The sequence below is a fragment of the Kogia breviceps genome, chromosome 1 (genome assembly GCF_026419965.1).
Source record: "Kogia breviceps isolate mKogBre1 chromosome 1, mKogBre1 haplotype 1, whole genome shotgun sequence".
Lineage (NCBI taxonomy): Eukaryota > Metazoa > Chordata > Mammalia > Artiodactyla > Physeteridae > Kogia > Kogia breviceps.
In genome coordinates, this window is record NC_081310.1 from 16,374,562 (window position 1) to 16,400,431 (window position 25,870).

Consider the following 25,870-nt stretch of genomic DNA (forward strand, 5'->3'; position numbering starts at 1 on the left):
GAGAACCAGACCGCCTGGGTTCAGAATACTTGGTCTGCCACTTACTGCAGATGGGTTGCTTACCCACACCAAACCGAGGATACTTCTCTGTTCAAGACAATCATTCTAGGAGTTATAAGGACCTCACAGAGGTACTGTGAGAGTCAAGTGATTTAGTATATGTAAAGTGCTTAGAATTAGAAAGCTTGGCATCTAGTTAAGCACTATATAAATGTTTGCAATAGCATGTCATTAGAATGAGTTTCTTATAGTCAGTTCTTACTTTTTCCTAACAGATAATAGTTAAAGATGAATCTGAAGTTGGACGCTAGTTTGAAAGGAAACCGTTGTTACTACTGCTGAATTACTGGATCGTCCAAAAATTATCTAATAATTGAATAAAAATTGTGTTTAGATTTGGAAGGTTCTCTCTCATTTTAGGTGTGTCTGGCCTATTAATGCATACTTCTCACAAAATGATAAAACTAGATTTTGAGGACCTAGAAATGTGTCCACTTTCTCTTACCCCACACTTCAAGCTGTGGTTGAACTGTGTAGCTTAACAAGATTTTCCTTAGCAGGGGGGACTTGGTTTCTCAGTGGGTGCTTTCCTACTATTTGAACGCTCTCAAGGTTGTGAGTAGTGCGCAGAACATGAGAAGATCACAGATGTCCTCAGTCGGGGGTTCTGTGTGTACATGGTGACTCAGGGCATTAGTGGTAGGGACAGGGTAAATGGGCTGGGAGGGGCCTTATTATTGTTTGCTTTGCACCAGGTACTATGGAAGGTGTTTTTATATAATTATCATTTTAAGAAATACTAGAACTCTCATTTAAAGATGAGAAACCCAAAGTCAGATTAAATGACTTGCCTCAGGACACACTGGTAATAATCGGCAGACTCTGGATGGAAACCCAGTCTGTATTGCCCTGCGCTGTGCTCTGCACTCTCTTTCAGCCATTAGTGCCTGTGTACTTAAAATAGTGAGGCACTCTTTTAGAAGCAGAACAGAAAACTGTCTCCATTCTCTCACCTAGATGAGCTGGAAAGAAGGGGGGCTGCCTGGCGAGCCCCAGTGTTGCCTGCCCAGACTAGACAGAGAGGTGGTAAGCAAGGCAGCTTGCTGAGTTCTGGGTCTCACCTCCCCTTCACTGGTTATGCAGTGGCACTTGGGGAATGACCCACTTTAAAATCTCATTCCTTAAAATTGGTTAAGGAGGAAGTAAGATAAAATATTATAGTAAAACACTTCACTACCAGTCTAATGAAACTCATTAGACTCATTTAGAAAATTCTTTGGGGAATTCTCTGGTGGTCCAGTGGTTAGGACTCGGTGCTTTCACTGCTGTGGGCCCGGGTTCAATTCCTGATTGGGGAGCTAAGATCCCGGAAGCCACGCAGTGTGGCCAAAAAGAAAAAGAAAGAAAGAAAAGAGAAGAAAATTCTTTATAGGTTTACTGTTAGAATTGACTTTCTATGCATTTATCAAGGAATTTAAAGTTATTGGTTATCATTTAATCATTGTTTGCCTAGTAGAAATTTTAGAATCCTTTTTTTTTTTTCAGTTATTTTATAGAAAATTTTCAAACAGGAAAAACATGTGAAAGACCAGTGTTTCTGTCACCTAGTTTCTAAAATTGTTAGCACTTGTCCATGAGTTTATTTTATAGCTGTCTGCCTATCCTCTCTCCATCTAGTTTTTGTTTGTTTGGGGTGATTATTTGAAGGTAGTCCCTATACTGTCCCAGAGATTCTTTTTTAAAAATTAGGTTTATTGTCGTGTGATTCACATACCACAGAATTCAAAGGATTCTTTTATAACTTCGAGAACTGGAATCCAAGTCGAGGTTCACACCGTACATTTGGTTGTATCCTGGTCTCTTTTCTTCTTGACCAGTCCCTTGTCCTCTCCCACCCCATCCCACTTTTTTTAAGGAAGAATATATAAAGAGACAAACCAGTTGTCTTGAAGAATGAATCCAGATTCTGAATTTGCCTGATGGTTTTATCATGATATCTTTTAACTTGTTCCTCTATGCCCCTTTTTTAGTAGGCTGGAAGTTAGTACTAATGGTTAGGATTTAGGTTAAACTCTTTTGGCCTATTTCATAGGTGTGATACTTAGATGCTCTGTACTTATTATTGCATCACATCCATGTTAGTGATGGTAGTTTTTTATTTGGTTAAAGTGGTAATAAATAGTCCCTTATTAAAAGTGCATTTTCCCCCTACAGTTATCATTTCTGGGATGAATAACTTTGGAAGGAGCAAGTATACCTTTCTCCATCTTTCCTTTGCCTTTTAGCATCAAGTGATGATCCTTGTCTAAAACAGTTATGTCATTGGGGTTTACAGAATGGTGATTTTCTCATTTATTATTTATTTATTTATTTTTCTAGGGATGAATTTCATTTCCTAAAGATGGGGGCTAATGTTCCCTTCCCTTTAATTACTGCTTTCTGGAGTGAGGAGTTGGGTCAGCAGTCATCTCCAGTGCTGGCAAGAGAGCCTTCTCTCTTCCTGCCTTTTGTTGTTGCTTTTTGTTTAGTATCATGGACATAAGAATTTTTATTCAATATTTTACAAACATTATGCTTTTTGATGCTTAAATTCACAAATGAGGTAATGGGAACCAGTGCAAACTGGCTCTTGTGCCCTTTTGACATGACCCCATTTTTCTTTGAGTACTTCTTGCTTTCTGGGATAACAAGATGTCCCAGACCAAACCCTGAACTTCCTGTGTCCCAGACTTGGAATCACCCAATTGTACAAGGAACTCTAGTGAGACAATCCATTTATTTTTAAATCTTTTGTTGACTGACTTCAGTAGATTGATTGATAGTATATGCATATTATCTACCAGATATAACTTGGTTTTGTTTGTATAGCTTTTCATGGTTTTACAAAGAACTTTTCCATGTTTTTTAAAAAATTTTTTCCTTGTTGATACCCCGTCTCATAAACTTAACTGCAGTGTTGGACTAGCAAGAAGTCTGTACGTTTCATTGCTGCAAGGGCCTTGGTGGTTGAGCACTTCAAGAAATTAAGGAGAAGAATGGAGGGATAATAATCACATATTACATTTAAAAGAATGACAAGGAGTTTTTTGTTGGCAAAAGCAGCCATTTATTTATATCAATGACCTTTATGGCTGTGTGTGTATTTGACATGTGAGGGAGAGAGTATTTACTATTATCATCCCTCATATTTCAGAAGAGGAGATAGTCGGGTAACTTGCTGTCTTAGCCCATTCAAGTTGCTATAATAGATTATCACAGACTAGGTGGCCTAAACAACAGACATTCATTTCTCAAAGTTCTGGAGGCTGGGGGTCCAAGATCAGGGCACTGGCAGATTTGGTGTCTGGTGAGGACCCGCTTCCTGGTTCGTAGACATGTCTTCTTGGCTGCGTCCTCACGTGGAGGAGGGGCTTATGTATGTTTTTATTCATTTAAGCTTTTAACAGAGTTGTAATATTAAAACATTGGTGTCTATTTTCTAGATAAATTCATAGCTCTGCTAATTTGTTTATACATCTGAATTCTCATTAATGTACTATGTAATCTAGTGGATATAAGAATAAGGATGTGCTCTAAGAGACTGACTGGCAGAGTGTGTTCTAAATATTTCATGATCCTAATTGAGTATGAAAATGTATAGAGCACTTGGGTCAAGAGGCTCCCTGAGATGTTCTATTTGTCTTTTTAGGCAGTGTAGTCAACTTTTTTTTTTTTTTTTTTTTTTTTTGTGGTACGCGGGCCTCTCACTGTTGTGGCCTCTCCCATTGCGGAGCGCAGGCGCCGGACGCGCAGGCTCAGCAGCCACGGCTCACGGGCCCAGCCGCTCCGCGGCATGTGGGATCTTCCCGGACCGGGGCACGAACCCGTGTCCCCTGCATCGGCAGGCGGATTCTCAACCACTGCACCACCAGGGAAGCCCGGTGTAGTCAACTTTTAACAATTCTTAAGAGAATATAAACAATGAAGAAAATCAGGTATGCAGGAAGGTTTCCTAAGACTTAATTTTGTGGAGCTAGATGTATGTAGATAGCAAGTTAGAACAGAAGAAACCAGATAGAACCACTTTGAACAAGGACATAAGTGTTAAGTGCATAGTAAAATGAAGGGCAGCAAATGAAATAAAAACAAAAAACAGTATAGTGGATGGAAAAAAATGCATCAAAAAAGCTTGTTTTCCAGGAATATGAGGCCTGAATTATTGGAAAACCAGGCAGAATTAGGTTTTCTTAGAGAGTTCTGTACATTTAATACGTGCTTGGGCTGTAATTAAAGGTGACGTGATTTCAGCATCTTGATCTTTTTTCCTGGGATCTCTTTATTAAATGCTTTTCTAGTTTGCCTGGATCTTAGAAATTACCCATTTGAATTTGTAAACTATACAAGAATCTGGGAACTAAACAAAACGTTAACAAAAATGAAGCCCAGTGGGCTTGTTGCCTGGAATACCATCCTAGTAAAAGAGTTAAACAAGCTTGTGAAGGAATAGAGAAGGCAAAAATTGATAAAGACAAGTAGGAATTGCTTATTAAGAATTCTTTGAGAATCAGAGAAAAGTTTGTTTAGTTATGGGATCTTTCATATAAACTTGAATCAGTAGGTTCTTCATTGGAATTCTCGTATATTCTAGATTGAAAATTTTCAGTCCTGTATGACTGAATTTTCAGTTCTTTAGAGGGATGTTACAGTGTCTTGCACAATTAGAAAATCATTTGTGCTCTTATTTAAATTCTAAAGATTTGGGGCTATATTTTACTTCTTTTGATTTCTACCAGAATACATTTTTTTATATAAAGGGATTTCTAGTATACTCTTCTTCATTTCACAGGCAGAACTTTTAGATAGGATTTAATATGTCAACCAAAAAAAAAAAAAGAAAAAAAAAGAAGAAGCAGGAGTCTGCAAATAAGAAAAGAGTTTATTTGGGGTCTAAAGAATTGCAGTTTGGGAGATGCAGAAGACTCGGGTGATCCCAGAAGAGTGTTCCAGGGAAGAGAAAGTTTCATCATAAAGATGAAGAGCCATGAGGTTGTTAAAAGTCACCCGACGAGAATTGTGATTGACTCTGACTGAAGTCAGAAAATATTTCTGTCCTTAAGAAATCATGAGTTGTTTTAGGGTAGGGTCCAATAAGTAGATAGGCTATGCTGTCACGAATTTTTGGTAGATGTTCTGGATGGCTTCATCAGGTCAAAGGGTCAGATTCCATCCAGGCTGAGATGTGCATAAGTCACACTTCTTTAATGGCCCCTTGGCTGTGTTTTAGAGGGCTCTCTCAGCAATACTGACTCCATTTTGATTTTCCTTTCACAAATGTAGGGGAGATTACTAACTACAGTTGTAAATAGCTTACAAAAATTTGCAACAACAAAGGTATTAAGATGAATTTAACCAGTGGTATGAACCTTTTTTAGTTTAGGTGAAAATAAATTAAAATGAAAACAGAATGTTCTTCTTAGGGAAAGCAATGAAATCAGCTATTGCTGATTGCTAAATTTAGATATGATTATAATGTTTATTTTTTTAGGATTTGACTTTAATTTTCCCCCTTCGAAACTGAAATGAGGTTAAGCTCTTAATTATTTGGTATTAGACTAATGAATAATTCCAAATCTCTGTTTTCAGTTTTCTTTTCAATAGCTGCCAGTGTATGTTTGAACCTTGAAATGGAAGCTGATTAACATTTTTAAGGGTTGTCTTCATCTTCAAAATCAACACAGACTGCTTCTGTATGATCTTGATTAAATATTTGTGTAAAACCAGGCCAGTGAGGGTGGGGACTATTTTGTTTCCTTGCGTCATATGGTTTTCATTAAGTTTTTTGCATTTAAGTCAGTTTTATTTTTCAGTTGATGTAGGCACAGAGAGTTGTCTTGTAGGTTGCTTTAGGTCATTGAGTCATTGCTGCCTTGCAGTAACCCTGACAGACTTCATAAGCTGCTAAATTTTTATCAATCCAGTCTTAGATGTCAAGACATCCAGACTTAGATGTCAGAACAACTTCCATCTGACGGTGGTAAATATCTGTGCCTCACATGTGCAATATGGTTAAGTTGTCTCTTACATTACATTTATACCAAGGTTAAGACAGGGAAGTACATTTAATTTCTTTCAAGTCTCGGACCTCTATCTAACTTTCTCATTTGTAGTGTTGTAGTCTGTGTGGTTAACAGTGATTCAAATCCAGAACTCTCTTGGTTTTTTATTCCTGTTGTAAACATAATACATCATATTGCCACTACTTCTAGTTTACAAATAAAACAAAAGCCTTTAATTCTCATGATGTCTTAACATTTAATGAAATCTATCTAGGGATCACCGTAGGCAAATTTTACCAACAAATGACCCATTTGGAGTTTGCTTCAGGCTTTCTCCTCTTCTTATATTAATCTCTGATCCACCTTTTCTTTGTGGGTGCTCCAAGCATTTAGGACGTTTTCTACGTAATGGTTAAGTCATCTTTATGGAAAAGATCCAGTAAGTTGAAATTATGTAAATCTGTTGTGTGAGGTAATTTGCCCAAGTTTTGACTTTCATAGAAATGATCTGAAAGTGTATTCAGTTGTTTTCAGTGTACTTTAGTACTCATTCTACTGTGTAATTTTTAGGTTATAACAGATGACTTAGTAATATATTGTGTTCATATTGATTAAGTTGTAGAGCAGTTGTAGTGTTATGGAAAGAACTTGGGCTTTGGAATCAAATGGATCTGAATTTAAGTATTGACTCAGCCGTTTATTAACTCTGACTTAAATAAGTTGCTTCACTTCTTTGACCCTTAGTTTCCTTATTAAAGATGAGAAGGACGATGGCCATCTGTCTAGGAAACTTAAGAGAATTAGAAGCAAGGGAATATTATGTAAAGTGTCTGGCACATAATAGCTTCATAGTGTAATTCCTTTTTTCATTACATAAGTTAGAAAGGAAAGCAGAATCATTATGGTTAATAAAACCAGAAAGGTTTCTTGGGGGAGATTTTTTTTTTAGGAAGAGTTGGAGGAGGCTTGTAAAACTTGGGATTTGTGGAAATGATTGAAGAATAGTTGGTTTTCTCCTTCTTGTCCTGTTTTTCCCTTTTAAAATTAATTTTTACTTAGGCATGTAGTTTAAAAGACCACATTTTGCCAAAAAGTTCATTATCAAATGAAGCAGTTTTCTGCCCCATTCTGTCTACGCTGCACGGCTCTGACCCCAGGGCAACCTGGGGAACCAGGACAGCTGGCTCCTGTGGCTAGTTCTGCTGGCACTTCCACATCTCATATTCCCAGCTATCACAGAGCCAGATCTTTTGATTTGTCAATTTGGGGGTGTTACCTATTGGCTTTCTCTTATTGTAGGCAAATATTTCATTCCTCTTACACAGTCTGTTTCCTCCTGGCTGTCCTTTCAATATAGTTAGTTTATAATTTTTTGCTAATTCAGCGTTCAACATACACTATTATGCCTGTACAAGTATTATTTACAGCTGAAGATTGTAATATTCCTTACTTACGTTTCCTTTCTATTTGTTTTTCCTGAAATGAATAATTGCCTTGATTTTCATATTTAACTTCCACAATTTATTTAGCTTTTCAAAATCAAATTACCTCAGGTAATGTATCTATTATAAAAACTTTCTTGGAGACATTCTCTCCTAGAATCCTCTATTTTCCTTTTTCTGGGTTGATTGCTCTCTTGGGCCGCTTCACAGTTGTCATCCTGGGATGTAAATTTCTTCTGATACTTGGAATGTCTGCTGTATTGGATTCCCTATTTCCTGGATCTTGTGTCGTCTTCTTTCTTGGTTTACTCCCACTGTTTCGGTAAAGCATCCCCTCTAGGGGTTTTGTCCAGTTAAAATGATGGGACTGTGGCAGTTGGCCGGTGGTGACAGCTCTCAGCAGCCTTTCCTGAGGTCACTGCTGCAAGCTTTCCTCCCTGCCTGACTGTAGTCACCGTGCTGGAGTCTCCATTCAGTCTCATCCTGGACATGCCCTTCTCTTTCCTGCGTTGGATGTCCTTATTTTTTTCTTTCCTGTGTCCTTCTCTTCGTGATTTACTCCACCTTTTTGTGGAGGACATTCTCAGTAGTTTCTCGAGAAAGACTTAATTGGAAGTAAAGTTTTGGGTACCTCATGTGTCTGAAAGTGCCTCTATTCTGTCCTCACACTTGAATAACAGTGCATCTGGGTATTACATGTTCAATTGGAAATTCTTTTCTTTTAGCATTTGGAAAGCATTCATCTATTGCTTTTTTGCTTCCAGTGGTGCTGTAGGAAAATCTGAATCTTATTCTGATTCATGATCATCTGTATGTATGTGATTTACTTGTTTGCTTTCTGGCAGCTTATAGCACGTTCTTTTAGCACCCCTTTGTTCTGAAATTTTACATGGTGTCCTTGATTATGGTTCACTTTTTCTTTAGTGTTTTGGACATTCAGGAGGGCTCCTTTCACTCTGGAAATGTGTGTCCTTCACTTTCGGGAAATTTTCTTGATGTATTTAATCAGTTTTCCTCCTCTCCATTTTTGCATATCTCTGTCTGTAGACCTGTTATTTGTATGTTAAACCTCTTGGACTGGTTCTCCGATTATCTTACTTTTTCTTCTGTTTTCCATTACGTTTTTCTTTTTACTCTTTTCTGCGTGATTTCCTTAACTTTATCTTCTCACCCTTATAATAATTTTTTTATTTCTGCCATCGTGTTTTAAATTTCAAACTCTTCGTTATTCTCTTAATGTTTATTTTAAAATAGTAACCGTTCTCGCTTTGTGGACACAATATAATCTTCTAACTCTTCAAGGATATTAATGGTATTTTCCCCTAAATTTTCTTTATTTGAATAGTTTCTTTTTTTTTTTTAAGAAATAAGTGAAAAGGCTCAATTCCCACTCTTCTCCCGTGATCATATCAGGAGGATTATGAGAAATACTATTAATATGGACAATGCCCCAGGCACTAAAAACCAAACCACACCCAGGCAGTATTGTCCTGTCATGCATTTTGTCTTAGCAGAATCATCTTGTTTTCCCCAGAGCTTCTTGTTTTTGTAAAAGACACTAAAAGCAACTGACTAAAGTTTATCCAGTATATTCTTTTTTAAAATTTAATTTTATTTATTTTTTTAAACAGCAGATTATTCGTTATCTATTTTATACATATTAGTGTGTATATGTCAATCGCAATCTCCCAATTCATCCCACCACCACCCCTCCCCCACCACCACTTCCCCCCTTGGTGTCCATACGTTTGTTCTCTACATCTGTGTCTCAATTTCTGCCCTACAAACCAGTTCATCTGTACCATTTTTCTAGGTTCCACATATATGCGTTAATATACGATATTTGTTTTTCTCTTTCTGACTTACTTCTTAACTCTGTATGACAGACTCTAGATCCATCCACATCTCTACAAATGACTAAATTTTGTTCCTTTTAATGGCTGAGTAATATTCCATTGTATATATGTACCACATCTTTGTTATCCATTTGTCTGTCGATGGGCATTTAGCTTGCTTCCATGACTTGGCTATTGTAAATAGTGCTGCACTGAACACTGGGGTGCATGTGTCTTTTTGAATTATGGTTTTCTCTGGGTATATGCCCAGTAGTGGGGTTACTGGGTCATATGGTAGTTCTATTTTTAGTTTTTTAAGGAACCTCCATAAAGTTCTCCATAGCGGTTGTATCAATTTACATTCCCACCAACAGTGCAAGAGGCTTCCCTATTCTCCACACCTTCTCCATCATTTTGTTGTTTGTAGATTTTCTGATGATGCCCAGTCTAACAGGTGTGAGGTGGTACCTCATGGTAGTTTTGATTTGCATTTCTCTAATAATTAGTGATGTTGAGCAGGTTTTCACGTGCTTCTTAGCCATCTGTATGTCTTCTTCGGAGAAATGTCTATTTAGGTATTCTGCCCCTTTTTGTATTGGGTTGTTTGTTTTTTTTTAATATTGAGCTGCATGAGCTGTTTATATGTTTTGGAGATTAATCCTTTCTCTGTTGATTCATTTGCAAATATTTTCTCCCATTCTGAGGGTTGTCTTTTCGTCTTGTTTGTAGTTTCCTTTGCTTTGCAAAAGCTTTTAATAGGTCCCATTTGTTTATTTTTGTTTTTATTTCCATTACTGTAGGAGGTGGGTCAAAAAAGATCACGCTGTGATTTATATCAAGAGTGTTCTTCTTATGTTTTCCTCTGAGAGTTTTATAGTGTCTGGTCTTACATTTAGGTCTCTAATCCATTTCGAGTTTATTTTTGTGTATGGTGTTAGGGAGTGTTCTAATTACATTCTTTTACATGTAGCTGTCCAGTTTTCCCGGCACCACTTATTGAAGAGACTGTATTTTCTCCATTGTATATCCTTGCCTCCTTTGTCATAGATTAGTTGACCATAGGTGTGTGGGTTTATCTCTGGGCTTTCTATCCTGTTCCATTGATCTATATTTCTGTTTTTGTGCCAGTACCATAACTGTCTTGATCACTGTAGCTTTGTAGTATAGTCTGAAGTCAGGGAATCTGATTCCCCCAGCTCCATTTTTTTCCCTCAAGACTGCTTTGCCTATTCGGGGTCTTTTGTGTCTCCATACAAATTTTAAGATTTTTTGTTCTAGTTCTGTAAAAAATGCCATTGGTAATTTGATAGGGATTGCATTGAATCTGTAGATTGCTTTGGGTAGTATAGTCGTTTTCACAATATTGATTATTCCAATCCAAGAACATGGTGTATCTCTCCATCTGTTTATATCATCTTTAATTTCTTTCAGCAGTGTCTTATAGTTTTTTGAGTACAGGTCTTTTACCTCCTTAGATAGGTTTATTCCTAGGTATTTTATTCTTTATGTTGCAATGGTAAATGGGATCGTGTCCTTAATTTCTGTATCTGATCTTTTGTTGTTAGTGTATAGGAATGCAAGAGATTTCTGTGCATTAATTTTGTATCCTGCAACTTTACCAAATTCATTGACTAACTAGTAGTTTTCTGGTGGCCTCTTTAGGATTCTCTATGTATAGTATCATGTCATCTGCAAACAGTGACAGTTTTACTTCTTCTTTTCCAATTTGTATTCCTTTTATTTCTTTTTCTTCTCTGATTTCCATGGCTAGGACTTCCAAACCTATGTTGAATAATAGTGGTGAGAGTGGACATCCTTGTCTTGTTCCTGATCCTAGAGGAAATGCTTTCAGTTTTTCACCTTTGAGAATGAGATTTGCTGTGGGTTTGTCATATATGGCCTTCATTATGTTGAGGTAGGTTCCCGCTATGCCCACTTTCTGGAGAGTTTTTATCATAAATGGGTGTTGAATTTCGTCAGAAGCTTTTTCTGCATCTATTAAGATGATCATACAGGTTTTCTTCTTCAGTTTCTTAATATGGTTATCACATTGATTGATTTGCGTATATTGAAGAATCCTTGCATCCGTGGGATAAATCCCACTTGATCATGGTGTATGATCCTTTTAATGTGTTGTTGGATTCTGTTTGCTATTATTTTGTTGAGGAGTTTTGTATCTATATTCATCAGTGATATTGGTCTGTAATTTTCTCTTTTTGTAGTATCTTTGTCTGGTTTTGGAATCAGGGTGATAGTGGCCTCATAGAATGAGTTTGGGAGTGTTCCTTCCTCTGCAATTTTAACTTTTTTTTTTTTTTGCAGTATGCGGGCCTCTCACTGTTGTGGCCTCTCCCGTTGTGGAGCACAGGCTCCGCACGCGCAGGCTCAGCGGCCATGGCTCACGGGCCCAGCCGCTCCACGCGGCATGTGGGATCTTCCCGGACCGGGGCATGAACCCTTGTCCCCTGCATCGGCAGGCAGACTCTCAACCACTGCGCCACCAGGGGAGCCCTCTCTGCAGTTTTTTGGAAGAGTTTGAGAAGGATGGTGTTAGCTCTTCTCTAAATATTTGATAGTATTTACCTGTGAAGCCATCTGGTCCTGGACTTTTGTTTTTTGGAAGATTTTTAATCACAGTTTCAATTTCACTACTTGTGATTGGTCTGTTCATATTTTCTGTTTCTTCCTCGTTCCGTTTTGGAAGGTTATACCTTTCTAAAAGTTTGTCCATTTCTTCCAGGTTGTCCATTTTATTGGCATAGAGTTGCTTGTAGTAGTCTCTTAGGATGCTTTGCATTTCTACGGTATCTGTTGCAACTTCTCCTTTTTCATTTCTAATTTTATTGATTTGAGTCCTCTCCCTCTTTTTCTTGATTAGTCTGGCTAATGGTTTGTCGATTTTGTTTACCTTCTCAAAGAACCAGCTTTTAGTTTTATTGATTTTTGCTATTCTTTGTTTCTGTTTCATTTATTTCTGCTCTGATCTTTACGATTTCTTTCCTTCTACTACCTTTGGGTTTTGTTTGTTCTTCTTTCTCTAGTTCCTTTAGGTGTAAGGTTAAGTTGTTTATTTGAGATGTTTGTTGTTTCTTGAGGTAGGATTGTATTGCTATAAACTTCCCTCTTAGAACTTCCTTTGCTGCATCCCATAGGTTTTGGTTCATCGTGTTTTCATTGTCATTTGTCTCTAGGTATTTTTTGATTTCCTCTTTGATTTCTTCAGTGATCTCTTGGTTATTTAGTAACATATTGTTTAGCCTCCATGTGTTTGTGTTTTTTACATTTTTTTTTCCCTGTAATTGATTTCTAATCTCATAGCATTGTGGTCAGAAAAGATGCTTGATATGATTTCAATTTTCTTAAATTTACTGAGACTTGATTTGTGACCCAAGATGTGATCTGTCCTGGAGAGTGTTCCATGTGCACTTGAGAAGAAAGTGTAGTCTGCTGTTTTTGGATGGAATATCCTATAAATATCAATTAAATCTATCTGGTCTATTGTGTCATTTAAAGCTTGTGTTTCCTTATTAATTTTCTGTTTGGATGATCTGTCCATTGGTGTAAGTGAGGTGTTGAAGTCCCCCACTATTACTGTGTTACTATCAACTTCCTCTTTTATAGCTGTTAGCAGTTGCCTTATGTATTGAGGTGCTCCTATGTTGGGTGCATACATATGTATAATTGTTATGTCTTCTTGGATTGATCGCTTGATCATTATGTAGTGTCCTTTCCTTGTCTCTTATAACATTCTTTATTTTAAAGTCTGTTTTATCTGGTATGAGTATTGCTACTACAGCTTTCTTTTGATTTCTGTTTGCATGGAATACCTTTTTCCATCCCCTCACTTTCAGTCTATATGTGTCCCTAGGTCTGAAGTGGGTCTGTCATAGACAGCATATATATGGGTCTTGTTTCTGTATCCATTCAGCGAGCCTGTGTCTTTTGGTTGGAGCATTTAAGCCATTCATGTTTAAGGTAATTATCGATATGTATGCTCCTTTTACTGTTTTCTCGGTTGTTTTGGGTTTGTTTTTGTAGGTCCTTTTCTTCTCTTGTGTTTCCCACTTACAGAAGTTCCTTTAGCATTTGTTTTAGAGCTGTTTTGGTGGTGCTGAATTCTCTTAGCTTTTGCTTGTCTGTAAAGCTTTTGATTTCTCCATCAAATCTGAATGAGATGCTTGCCGGGTAAAGTAATCTTGGTTGTAGGTTCTTCCCTTTCATCACTTTAAATATGTCCTGCCACTCCCTTCTGGCTTGCAGAGTTTCTGCTGAGAAATCAGCTGTTAACCTTATGGGAGTTCCCTTGTATGTTATTTGTCATTTTTCCCTTGCTGCTTTCAATAATTTTTCTTTTGTCTTTAATTTTTGCCAGTTTGATTACTGTGTATCTCGGTGTGTTTCTCCTTGGGTTTATCTTGTATGGGATTCTCTGCGCTTACTGGACTTGGGTGGCTATTTCCTTTCCCATGTTAGGGAAATATGTCTTCAGATATTTTCTCTGGTCCTTTCTCTCTCTCTTCTCCTTCTGGGACCCCTGCATTGCGAATGTTGTTGCATTTAATGTTGTCCCCAAGGTCTCTTAGGCTGTCTTCAATTCTTTTCATTCCTTTTTCTTTATTCTGTTCCGCAGCGGTGAATTCCACCATTCTGCCTTCTGGGTCACTTATCTGTTCTTCTGCCTCAGTTATTCTGCTGTTGATTCCTTCTAGTGTATTTTTCATTTCATTTATTGTACTGTTCATCTCTGTTTGTTTGTTCTTTAATTCTTCTAGGTCTTTGTTAAACATTTCTTGCATCTTCTTGATCTTTCTTTGCCTCCATTCTTTTTCTGAGGTCCTGGATCATCTTCATTATCATTATCCTGAATTCTTTTTCTGGAAGGTTGCCTATCTGCACTTCATTCATTTAGTTGTTTTTCTGGGGTTTTATCTTGTTCCTTCATCTGGTACATAGCCCTCTGCCTTTTCATCTTGTCTGTCTTTCTGTGTATGTGGATTTTTTTCCACAGGCTGCAGGATTGTAGTTCTTCTTGCTTCTGCTGTCTGCCTGAATAGTTTCTTTTTCCTTTAAATATAATAAATAAATTTTATTTATTTATAATAAATAAATAAAAAGTTGCTTTTTATTTTTCATTTATTTATTGAATTTTATTTTATTTATTTTTTATACAGCAGGTTCTTATTAGTTATCTATTTTATACATATTAGTGTACATATGTCAATCCAGTCTCCCAAGCAAGTTGCTTTTTAAGTGTTTGTTTATGTTATTCTCTGTCTTCTTTCTGATAAACCTTAGTTGTCTGTTCATGACTAGAACAAATAATCCTACAAAGGTTACTAGAAACTCTGAGTATGTGGATATTGTCCACCTAACATGTGAGCTCTAATGTAGGCTTCTCTCGGTGGGTTATTTATTATTAACTGGGCAGATTTTCTAGAGTATTCCTGATCTCCTGCCTGGAGAAGAAAGATCTGCTGACCAGCATTTTGGGAACCCAAGGTGAGAAGAAGGTTGGGACTCATTGTTGGAGGTGGAATATGTGTGTGTGTGTGTGTGTGTGTGTGTGTGTGTGTGTGTGTGTGTGTGTGTGTGTGTGTAACTTAATCCCCTGGTTTTGCTACTGCACCTATGCCTTCATCTGTGCTAGCTCATAACCTCTCCAGGGGTTAAACCTCAGGTGTTCTGCCAAGGGAGTGTGGAATGGGGAGCGGATCTAGAGACCTGATTGTTTCTTAAGATAACTTTCACCCAATTCTCTTTATTTTGGTTCCTCTGTTCCTACCCTCACTTCCAGAAGTACCCCAAACTGCCCGTTTCGAGGTTTGGGTTTTTTCCCCTGAACCTTCTGCAGCGTGAATTGGGTTAGCTGTCAGCCTGACAGTTGCAGTTGTAGGATTCACCTTCCTTGGCTTTGCCAAGGCAGTTTCTTCCAGTCCGTCTGCTTCTACCTTCTAAAATTTTGTTGCTGTTTTTTCTCTTTGGATCTTGTCCTTGTGGATTGTCTTTAAAACAACAGTCACTTTTCCGTTGTTGCTTAAGCTGTGCAGTTGAGCAGGACTAGTTGTTTATGTTTAAACAGCCACCTTAACACGGATCGCCTGCCTTTTTTCTTGCAGCATATTTCTTCAGCATGTGGAGTAAAGGGTCATCTTGAGATATGGTTTTTTTCTTGAGCTGCCATCTTGAGAGATACTATAGAGAATACCTGTTTTTAAACTATATTAACCTACACTTGTTAGTACTAAATTTTATGTTGTCAGTTTTCTTCTCCATATTGTTGCTTTGTGGTATAAAAATGCCACTGTAATGTAGCTTGAATGATGGCGGTCTGTCAAGCATCCAGTGCTGTGTCTGACATTGGATTCCAAAATCTGAAATCTTTTCTGTCAGCTGTAAAGTGTACTTAGTCTTAGAACAGTGAAAGAAGACTAAGAAGTATCTGCCCTTTTATTTGGTGGCCCTCAGGCTTTAATGAGCGCCAGAAGCAGGTTGGCTTATTAAAACAGATTAAAGCAGAGTTCCTGATTCAGTAGGTCCAGAGCAGGGCCCAAGTTTGGGGGTGTTTTGTTTTAATGTTTCTGTATTTACGGGCCTGAGATTGTGAATTCCCAACAAGTGATGCCGATGCTGGTGTGAGGGCCACGCTTGGAGCCTGACTGAAGCAGACTGTATGAGCGCATGAAAACCAGAGCGCCACCACCAAGACCCCCAGTAAAGCTTTACTTCATTCTCTTCAAGTTGGGCAATTGAGAAGAGCTTTGAATTTATGCTATGATTGCTCTCTTTGCCTAAAACGTACGTTTACTTGATCATCTTGATCGAGACAGTAGGTCTCACCATTTTAATTAATGAATCCTTCCTTTGGTCCACTGTTACATTCCTGTCTTTCTTTCTGAACTGCCTGTTTAAGGTTTTGTCCTCGTCTCCCCTTCTTCCTTCCCTCCTTTCTTGTGGTGCCTGCAACTCTGATGCGGCAGAAGCTGCCTCTCAGGGTGAGCTCTCATGTAGCAGCAAGTCTGCATTGAGGTCGGTCACCTGGGGTCTGCCTGCTCTGGGTCGGTAACGTGTTCATAGCCTGTTGGGTGTAGTTATTTAAACCTGGAGCCTTACCATTAAGGTTGTGCATACTCACGTGTAAACACAAACATTAATGTCAGGCTGTCTTTACTAGTTAGTAATTTGTGTATGCCTATACCAGGAAGCATACACTTTTTAGAATTTAATTGAAAACTTTGAATAATTAGTTTGGCAGGAGAAGTGTTACAGTTATTGGTTCTAAGTGGATCTCTGTTCATTGGGAGCAACTCTCTCTTAAGTAAGGTGAGGAGATTGGCAAAGAAATCTTCAGCTGAATCAGGGAAAATGGCCTTTTATCCAGTTAGGTAATTTAATCTGACAGGAGCAGAAATCATTTTTAGGAATGTAGGTTTGACACTGTAGAGATGAGCGATGGGGAGGTGTTAGCATCCTCCGTGAGCAGCGTTATAAATTGCCTTTCTACTTCATTACTCTCTATCAGTGCGCCGTGAAAAGCATTGGAACTGTTTTACTATTGGGTTTAACCTAGCACAGATGTTTTTGTTTCTTTATGCCAGTTAAATTATAGTACAAAGTGCACTGTTTGATTCACTAAGTCATTTCTGAAATCTTTGCTCACATTTATATGCTGTCCAGTCTTTGGGTTCTACTGAGGGACAACCCCTGAGGAGAAAGCCAATAGGAGATTTTTCCTGTTTGTAAAAGTGTCCTTTTTTTTTTTTTTTTTTTTTTAATGGTATGACTGTTTCAGGACTATAGTTTTTAAAATAAAAGATAGCTTCAGCAGAATTAGATAAGTAATCTCTTAACCCAGTAAATGTCTTTAACATCTTTTCCCTTAATAATTGCTTTTTATATGATTAATGGCTCCCATAAGGTAACAGTATTTTCTAATGGGTTCTTGTATATTTGGAGAGATTTTTCCCACATTGTGTATTTCTGTGAATGGCATAAGTAGAAAATCACAGAGTGTTAGCTCCATGAAGACAGGGACTTTGTTTTGTTCATCACTCTGTTTCTAACGCTAAGAAAGGTATTTGATATGCAGTTCTCAGTAAATATTTGTGGAATGAAGGAAAGAAACCAGTTTAGAGTTCAGCATCCTGCATTACTTAATTAATGCCACAAGGTGGTACTGTTGTAGCATGAAATAAGAGGCTGTAATTCTTAGCCTCTCTTACATAGTTTTATATAAATCCTATGAATAAACAAAATGAATTGACTATCTATTATGTTTATTGCCTGTTTCAGATATTTATGGTTTTAGCATGTGATTAGTCTTTTGAGTCCATGATTTGGACAGGCAGTAAGATCATAACCTAAATAACATTTGTTTCAAATTTTTATCAAATGTTAAATGAGATAGCATCTATTAAAACCTAGCACAGTATCAGGTTAGTTTCATTTTCTCGCCTTTAATTTATTTTGGGTTAAAAACCTTTGGGAAATTTCTCTTTGTGTTCAAATAATTTGCCAAACATTTTCTAATAAGTTATCACTGAATGTTAAATGATATTTTGTAAGTCTGTTTTGATTGTCAGAAGATTTTAAAAATTGATACCAAACCTAGATTTTACTCTATTATACCCCCCACTGCAAAAAAAAAAAAAAAAAAGTTTAATTCTGCTCCATGGTTCTTTTATAAGGCTGAAATATTTTAACATAGTACTACATATTTGTGCACATATGATCATAGTGTATACATAGTCTATAATTTGTCTTGATTTCACTTGTATTATAAAAGTGTTGACAGGTTTGTTTTATAGCTTGGAATTTCAAAATTTCCTTATGATGAAATTGACTTCTGAATATTTTGATTGTATAAATTTCCACAGACTGAAGCAAAGTCAGAAGAGGGCCCAGGATGGTCTATCCTACGTGATAATTTCATGATGGGAGCATCCATGAAAGACTGGGACAAAGAAAGTGATGGACCAGATGACAACAGACAGGGGTCTGGAAGTGACTCTGACATATAAAGCTATATAAGAAACACAGTTTCCATTTTATTTTTCCTAGAAAAATACTCATGATCTGAAAGTTGGGGAATTATAAAGATACCATTTGTAAGAGAACCAGAAGACTTTCACTATTATCAACTTTGGTGTTTCTCTTTTTCATGTAAACTTGGTTAAAATGATATTTCAAACCTTGTATAATTTTAAGCATTGTTCTTTAGAACGTTTGTAGAAAGAAATATTTCTACTTGAGGTATGCATTTTGCCAAGTTCATTATAGGCTTACCTATTGCTTTTGGATATTGGTGTTTTATTTAAGTATCACCAAGGGTTGTAGAAATGCAATATCAATTCATAATTAAAATGAACTCCTTGAAGTTAATATTTTTCAGCCTCTAACTTACAGACCTATATATGTATATTTTTTGTGGGGAAGGCTTGGTATTTTTTTTTTTTTTTTGGTGAGCTACTGAGAAAAACCTATGTAGCAAAATTTTTAAATTATAGCATTTCTGATTTGGGGTGATGATTTTATTTTTAGACACTGGCAGTTATGATATAAGAAACATCAAATTTTTACTTTTATATTATTTCCTTTTATATGCTAAGTAATACATATAAATAATGGCTTAGATTTATTTTACGTGTTAGGTTATTTTTGTATGAGAGATTTACTGAGGTGGAAATTCTCATATTTAACTTATTTAATGAGGCATAATTTCTTAGGAAGCATATTTGACATGTTCTAGTTTCTCTTATTTTCCCTAAATATTTGAGTTAGCTTAAATTCTTTTTTCATGGACTGGCTGACCAGTGAAATGGTAGTTAGACAACAGATAGTCTGCATCAGATACTGCATCTGATTTGAGACTTGACTCCTTATAGTTGTCGTAAAGATTATTAAATTGGATGACTTTCAGAATCTAGGTGTTAAACAAAAAGAGAAGAGAAAGCAGGGCTATTCAATATCATTCTAAAATTTCTGTGGAACTGGGCCTAAGATGCAAACTTCGTAGGGGAATTATTTAATAAAAGTGATCTGTTCTTTTTTAAAAGGGTCCATCCCTTACTCCATATTTCCATAGTAAAAATAGTTCCCTCCTACTACCAAATTGCACATGCTTGCATCTGTTATATATCGAAGGATAATCCTCCCCTCAAAACTATGCTAGAGCAGAGATGTTTATATTTGCAAACCCATTTGAGTGTTACAAGTATTATGTAACCAAAGTTAAATTAGTCCATGGCCTGGTATTTGTTATCCTAAAGGAAGGTATACATCTAAGATATCAAATGATTAAACCTTAACACAGATAAATATGTCAGTACAACCTCACACGTAGATAATTTTGAAAAACAAATTTGCAGCACCTAAAACCTTTTATCTTCTCAGAATTAAAGATTTTACTTTTTTTTTTTTGCTATTAATCTTTCTGAATCATACTAAAGCTTTGCAAAAATTCTTCTGAATAGGACATCAGGTGATAGAAATGGGTAAATAACTTCTTGTTTAGTAAAAAAAGTTGTTTTTTAACATAAACTCATCGTATAGTCCTTAGTTTTAGAGCAAGAAATTTAGAAATTAGAAAATTTAGAAAAATTGAGCAAGATTTTCAAACTGAAAGGAAGGAAGAGAACATTGGCAGATTTTCTTCTTTCAGAAATCATTTTATTCCAAAATAAAATTGAGTTGCTGCTATAAGAAAAAAAAATGTATCACTTATGTTAGAAGGTGTAAAGCATATGTAAATCACATGAAATAATTTTTATCATAAAGATAGGATGTTTTATATGTATTAATATTTCTGCATATTGGCGATCAAATATTTAAGCAAAATACCACCATATATGAATCTAAGGATGAGCATATTATTTTAAAAACTCTGTATCTTTAGATGGATGTTTTAAATAATCTAGCTCTGTCATCTCTACCCTAAATATTTTACCTACAACATTTATTTATTTATTTATTTTAAAAATTTATTTATTTATTTATTTTTGGCTGCGTTAGGTCTTCGTTGCTGCGTTGGGCTTTCTCTAGTTGTGGCGAGCGGGGGCTACTCTTTGTTGTGGTGCGCGGGCTTCTCATTGCAGTGGCTTCTCTTTTGTGGAGCATGGGCTCTAGGCGTGCAGGCTTCAGTAGTTGCGGCTCGTGGTCTCTAGAGCACAGGCTCAGTAGCTGTGGCGCACGGGCTTAGTTGTTCTGCGGCATGTGGGATCTTCCCAGACCAGGGCTTGAACCTTTGTTGGCAGGCGGATTCTTAACCACTGCGCCACAGCATTTAAATTCTGACATCAATCAGGTAAATAATTCTGCACCTAACTTCTGATATTGCCTTTGAGTTCTTTAAGGAGGGAAAAGAGAAAGAACAGCGTTACTATGCCCCTCTCCCCCGTAGTTATCTAAATATAACAATATTTGGATTTTACTTTTGGTAACTATTTAGGGTCATAGAGTAATAAAAAGATTTTATTTTTGTTTGTTTAAAAAGAACAATGGAAAATAGTAACCAGGTAACCAGTACCTAGGTATTATCTTATTCCCCTGTCTGGATATTCAGATGTCTAGATTAGCACAGTTTAGTATTGCTTATTTTTTGCTTTTAGGCATTGAAATCTCACAAAATTAATACCTGTTATAGACTGACAATAACTTAGAATCATTACAGTAGTTTAGTACTTTAACTTAGAATACTGAACTTATTTTCAAGTTACCTGGACTTCTACATAGATTAAGTATTATTCTACTCATTGAAAAATATATCTTGAAAATGCTTTGGATGGACTAATTCAAAGGCTTGCTTTCAGTACTTAGAACCTGAAATGACTTCATAGGAAGTTCTGGAAGATTTATTTGAGGGTAAGTCCAATCCTTTAAAATATTTTGTCTTTTATAATATGAATAAGTGGGTGAAAGGGAACGTTTAAATTTTGGAGAACCTCTTAAGGCTTTTCAGTCACTGTGTTTTGCACATATGAACTTACTTAATATTCAGTGGCTGCCAACTAAACTTATCTTTCCTCCTGTGCTGGTCTTTAGGACGTGTAAATATAGAACTTAACCATAAAGCCATTTAATTGCAGTTTCTAGACACCTAAAGATGTCCCAGTCAACTTATAACAGCAGAGAAATCCTAAGGTTTAAGTGTGAACAGAAACATGGACAAACTGAGGATCTTGTAAGGAATTGTAAGGCCTGAGAGCATGCCGATAAAGGACTCATCATAGAGCATAAGTATTTAGAAGAGATAGGAGGAGGTCAAATAAGTAAGTTGATATTACATCTCTTGGATAACGTGTTTCTTCCCTATATGGATTTACTTATTTTATGTTATTATAGATGTTTATTAATATAAAATTATATTAATTATATTTATAAATATATAAAATTATATAATATAAAAGAGTCATAAGTGAAATGGTATGGAAGTTTTATTTTTTGTTTTTTTAATGAGCACAGAGTACCATTGTTGCACTTAGTATAGTGATATATTTGTGCCACGTGAATTTCACTTTTAAAACATACATTTGAAAAATCAGATACTTTTTAACATCTATAATTTCTTAAAGAAGTGTGCGTGTGCGCGCGCGTGTGTGTGTGTGTGTGTGTGTGTGTCTTAGTCCAGGACATTATACCAGATACCATAGACTAGGTGGGAAAAACAACAAACATTTATTTTCATGGTTCTGGAGGCTGGGAAGTCCAAGATCAAGGTGCTGGCAGATTTGATGTCTGATGATCACCCTCCTCCTGGTTTGTAGACAACTGACTGCTTGCTGTGTCTACTTGAGGGAGAGAGAGGTCATCTTTCTCAGTGTCTCTTTTATAAGGGCCTCATGACCTGGTCACCTCCTAAAGGGCTCCGCCTCCAATATTATCATATTAGGAACAGAGCTTCTACATATGAATTGTGGGAGGCCGGGGATCCAAAATCCAGTCCACAGCAAATGCATAAAATAACAGATGGTACATTTTTAACTTGGATGTGAAATAACTTTAGCTACCATTTGATTCTCTTTTTAAGATAAATTATTTCTTTGTTTGTTTTTTTATTTTTGGCTGCGTTGGGTCTTCGTTGCTGTGCGCCGGCTCTCTAGTTGCAGCGAGCGGGGGCTACTCATTGGTGCGGTGCGCGGGCTTCAGTAGTTCTGGCACGTGGGCCCTAGAGCGCAGGCTCAGTAGTTGTGACCCACGGGCTTAGTTGCTCCGCGGCATGTGGGATCTTCCCCGGACCAGGGATCTAACCCGTGTCCCCTGCATTGGCAGGCAGATTCTTAACTACTGCGCCGCCAGGGAAGCCCTACCATTGATTTTTGTTTTAGATTTCCTACTAGAATTAGAAAGTTTAGTGAAGCATTTATCTGGCATTAATTGAGCACCTGTTCCAGGAACTGTACTAGAATCATTTGAGTGATAATTGTTTATGGCAAAATAAGAGGTCATTTTACTCCTGTAAGAAATCAGAAAGTCAAATCTGTTCCTTTTTATTTATTTATTTATTTATGCTATTTATTTATTTATTGCGGTACGTGGGCCTCTCAGTGTTGTGGCCTCTCCCATTGCGGAGCACTGGCTCCGGACGCGCAGGCTCAGTGCCCATGGCTCACGGGCCCAGCAGCTCCGCGGCACGTGGGATCTTCCCGGACCGGGGCACCGAACCCGCGTCCCCTGCATCGGCAGGCGGATTCTCAACCACTGCGCCACCAGGGAAGCCCTCCTGTTCCTTTTTAAAGTCAACTTCCTGCAGGACGTTCCCACTGTATGATTTGGATTGTGTGGCAATTTGGAATGTTTGTTAAAAGATAACCTTTTAAAAAACTACTATAGTGGAATCTAAGTTGTACATTAAAACACTATTGTAACAGAATTGTATAGTAATTGTACAGTAATAGGAGTCCTAGAATAATGAAGCTTGTCTAGGGGTGGGAAGAGGTTAATTTGTCGGTACCCTGTCAGTGTTAAGTTCATTTTTATTTGGAAACGGTTTTCAGTTGAAGGAAGCAGAGTTCATACTGCTCCTTCCTTAAATTTATCTATTAGGATCAACATGACTGATGTTTGTCTCCGCTCGGTATATCTGTGATAGGTAGTGAGTCTGTTGAGCCCTGCAGGTATTATGAGTACGAAGACTATTTGAGGTGAATTGGCAGTTAGAACAAATTTTGGAAAAAGGAGAGAGAACTCCTCCATGCCTACGAAAAGCTCTCTCATTCCTTCCCCAAGAAAGCAGGAGTCTGAATTTTGGCCAGCTGGATAGATGAATCTTACTGACTATTGCAGCAAAGGTAGGCCTCCTGGTAAATTTTTTCTCTGTGTGAGCTTTTCAGAACTTGATTAAATATATCAATCAGGAGGACCAGTGAACAGATTTGGAAGTAAAATGGTGTCTGAGATAGGTGACAGGACATTTAGAGTAGTGATGGATGGTTAACAAAATACTAAGAGTTGTAATAAATCTAATCAGAATTTTGTAGTTTGGAGATGTCGTCCAACAATTCTTGAACAATTTTAGATTTCTCTAAAGGATGTTTTCTAGCTTAGAACCCCATTAATAGTTTTCATCTGGTCTACTGAGCATACTTTCAGGCAGTTATGATTCAGGGCTATTTATCTAGGTGTGTGATGAAACTTCTGTACTCAGAAGAGTTGTCCTCAGAGACAGTTACAAAATATGTTTCATTTTGCTTTGTTAGCAACATCTGGTCCAACGCTTCTCACCTCATTCACCCACCCCTCCACCATAGCAAGAGTATATATTTAGCTTTCTGTCAAATGCTCGTTGGTTTTCATTCGAGTAGTTAAACAAGGGTGTATGTTAGAGAAGTGGGCCTCATTCCTTATCATTGTAGTCTCTGCACCACTACTGTCCAGTAGGACTTTCTCTGATGATGGAAATACAGCTCCACTGTCCAGTATGGTAGCACAGGTGGCTATGGAGCATCTCCAGTGTGGCTAGGGATACAAAGAAGCTGGATTTTTCATTTTACTTAATTACTTCAAGTTTTAAAAGCTGCACGTGGCTAGTGGTGGTCTGTCTCCCTAAGAGAATAAAGTCACAGAGCATATATTTAGTCTTAATAAAATATCAGTAAATTTTGGAATCATAAGTCTATCTTGAATTGTTCCGTGGACATTTACTGATACAATTTAAGTATATACAAATACCGGTGTGATTTGTATTGACTAAATTATGGTTGATGTCTTTTTCATTATTTGTATTTTTTAAAAGCGATATTAAGTTGCTTTATAATTATTTCCTGAGGTATAACTCTTGTCCTTAACATGTTAGGCCACTGTGTATGACACACAGCATTTGCTTTCTTAGTAGTATCACCTGCAGCTTTCAGAATGAACACGCTAAACTTTCAGTCTCAGTGCTGTGCTGTGAAACAGTGGGTTTGTGATGCACGAAAGGGACATGCTGAGAACGGTCAGAGCAGCAGACAGCAGGTGCCATCTAAGCCAGTGAATTCCAGCGCCGCCGGGGACTTCTGTCGGGAGCCTCGTTGTTGGAGGTTTCCTGAGGAAGCGCCTTGAGTGGCAGGGCTCCCGAGGTATCTAGCAGCTCCGATCTATCCCGGCACACACTCGACATCCTGCCAGAGCAAATGGAGGTTGCAGATTTGGGCCAAAAAACCCGGAAAGCGAAGAGCACCGTGAGCGTTATTAGAGCCAGTTTAAAATGATGAGGCGCGAGACCACATTTGTATAAAGAACAGTTTCCCCAACCCCAGAATCATCACCCTGCATCTTTAATGCAATCGGTTCATAAACATCAAAGCAGCGACACCCAATTTGTACGGGGTCGAGACCAACTGGGGCTCTGAATGGAGAGACAGCTGAGAGCCGTGGCCTTTGCGTGGGTGGCCTTGCAGCTGTTGATTCACCCTGAGGCTTCCAGACAGTTGCCTGTGCGTGCTCGCAGAGCCAGACTTCAGTCTTCGGTAAAAATGGATCCCCTCCCGTGGGATGGACGTAAACAAGGGATTTACATCAGCTCTCCAAACATCAGCCAGGCAGCCAGGCACAGCAGTTACCCTGAAATACTGAGTAGTACCAAGCGCAACATCAGGGCTGTTTCTGCATAATATTTGTCTTTGTACCATAACACTGGGATCTCTTAAGCGTATTATAAATAGTAAAAGCTCAGAGTCCAAAAGGTTCAAGGTGACATTATCCCTCTCTACAAATGGTAGGAATGATAGGAATATCTGTTGCATGACACAGCTGCCATATTTTGGTCCTTTTGAGGACTCCCAAGTACACTTTTTAATGATAAATGAAGTTATATTTACATGGAATATTTTTAGAAATATCAGTATTCGTTGTTAGATGACAGAAGGCAAAATTTTGGAATCAGAACTGAGTTCAGAGTTCAGTTGGACTCACAGTAAGCCACGTGTCGTTGCAAAAACGTCTTGAAACTTTCTAAGGCTAGCAGGTACCTCATGCACAGGGATATGTTTGTGTGTATTTGGAGGGATTGGAACAAAGCGTGCACAGCGTCTGTCTAGCACAGTGCCTGCTATGTAGTAGGGAGGGTCTCCGGAAACAGTATTAT

At 37.6% G+C, this 25,870-nt stretch overlaps 1 protein-coding gene across 2 annotated transcripts in view; it reads left to right on the plus strand.

The window, feature by feature from the left end:
- The window catches only part of RRP15 (ribosomal RNA processing 15 homolog), a 52,105-nt gene extending 31,824 nt beyond the window's left edge, over window positions 1-20,281 (plus strand). For both annotated transcript variants that reach the window (XM_059061951.2, XM_067027743.1), the window contains one exon: window positions 18,186-20,281. In XM_059061951.2, the coding sequence (XP_058917934.1) occupies window positions 18,186-18,329 (144 nt within the window). In that variant the 3' untranslated portion in view covers window positions 18,330-20,281. The remainder of the gene's footprint in view (window positions 1-18,185) is intronic.
- Window positions 20,282-25,870: the final 5,589 nt, after the last annotated feature.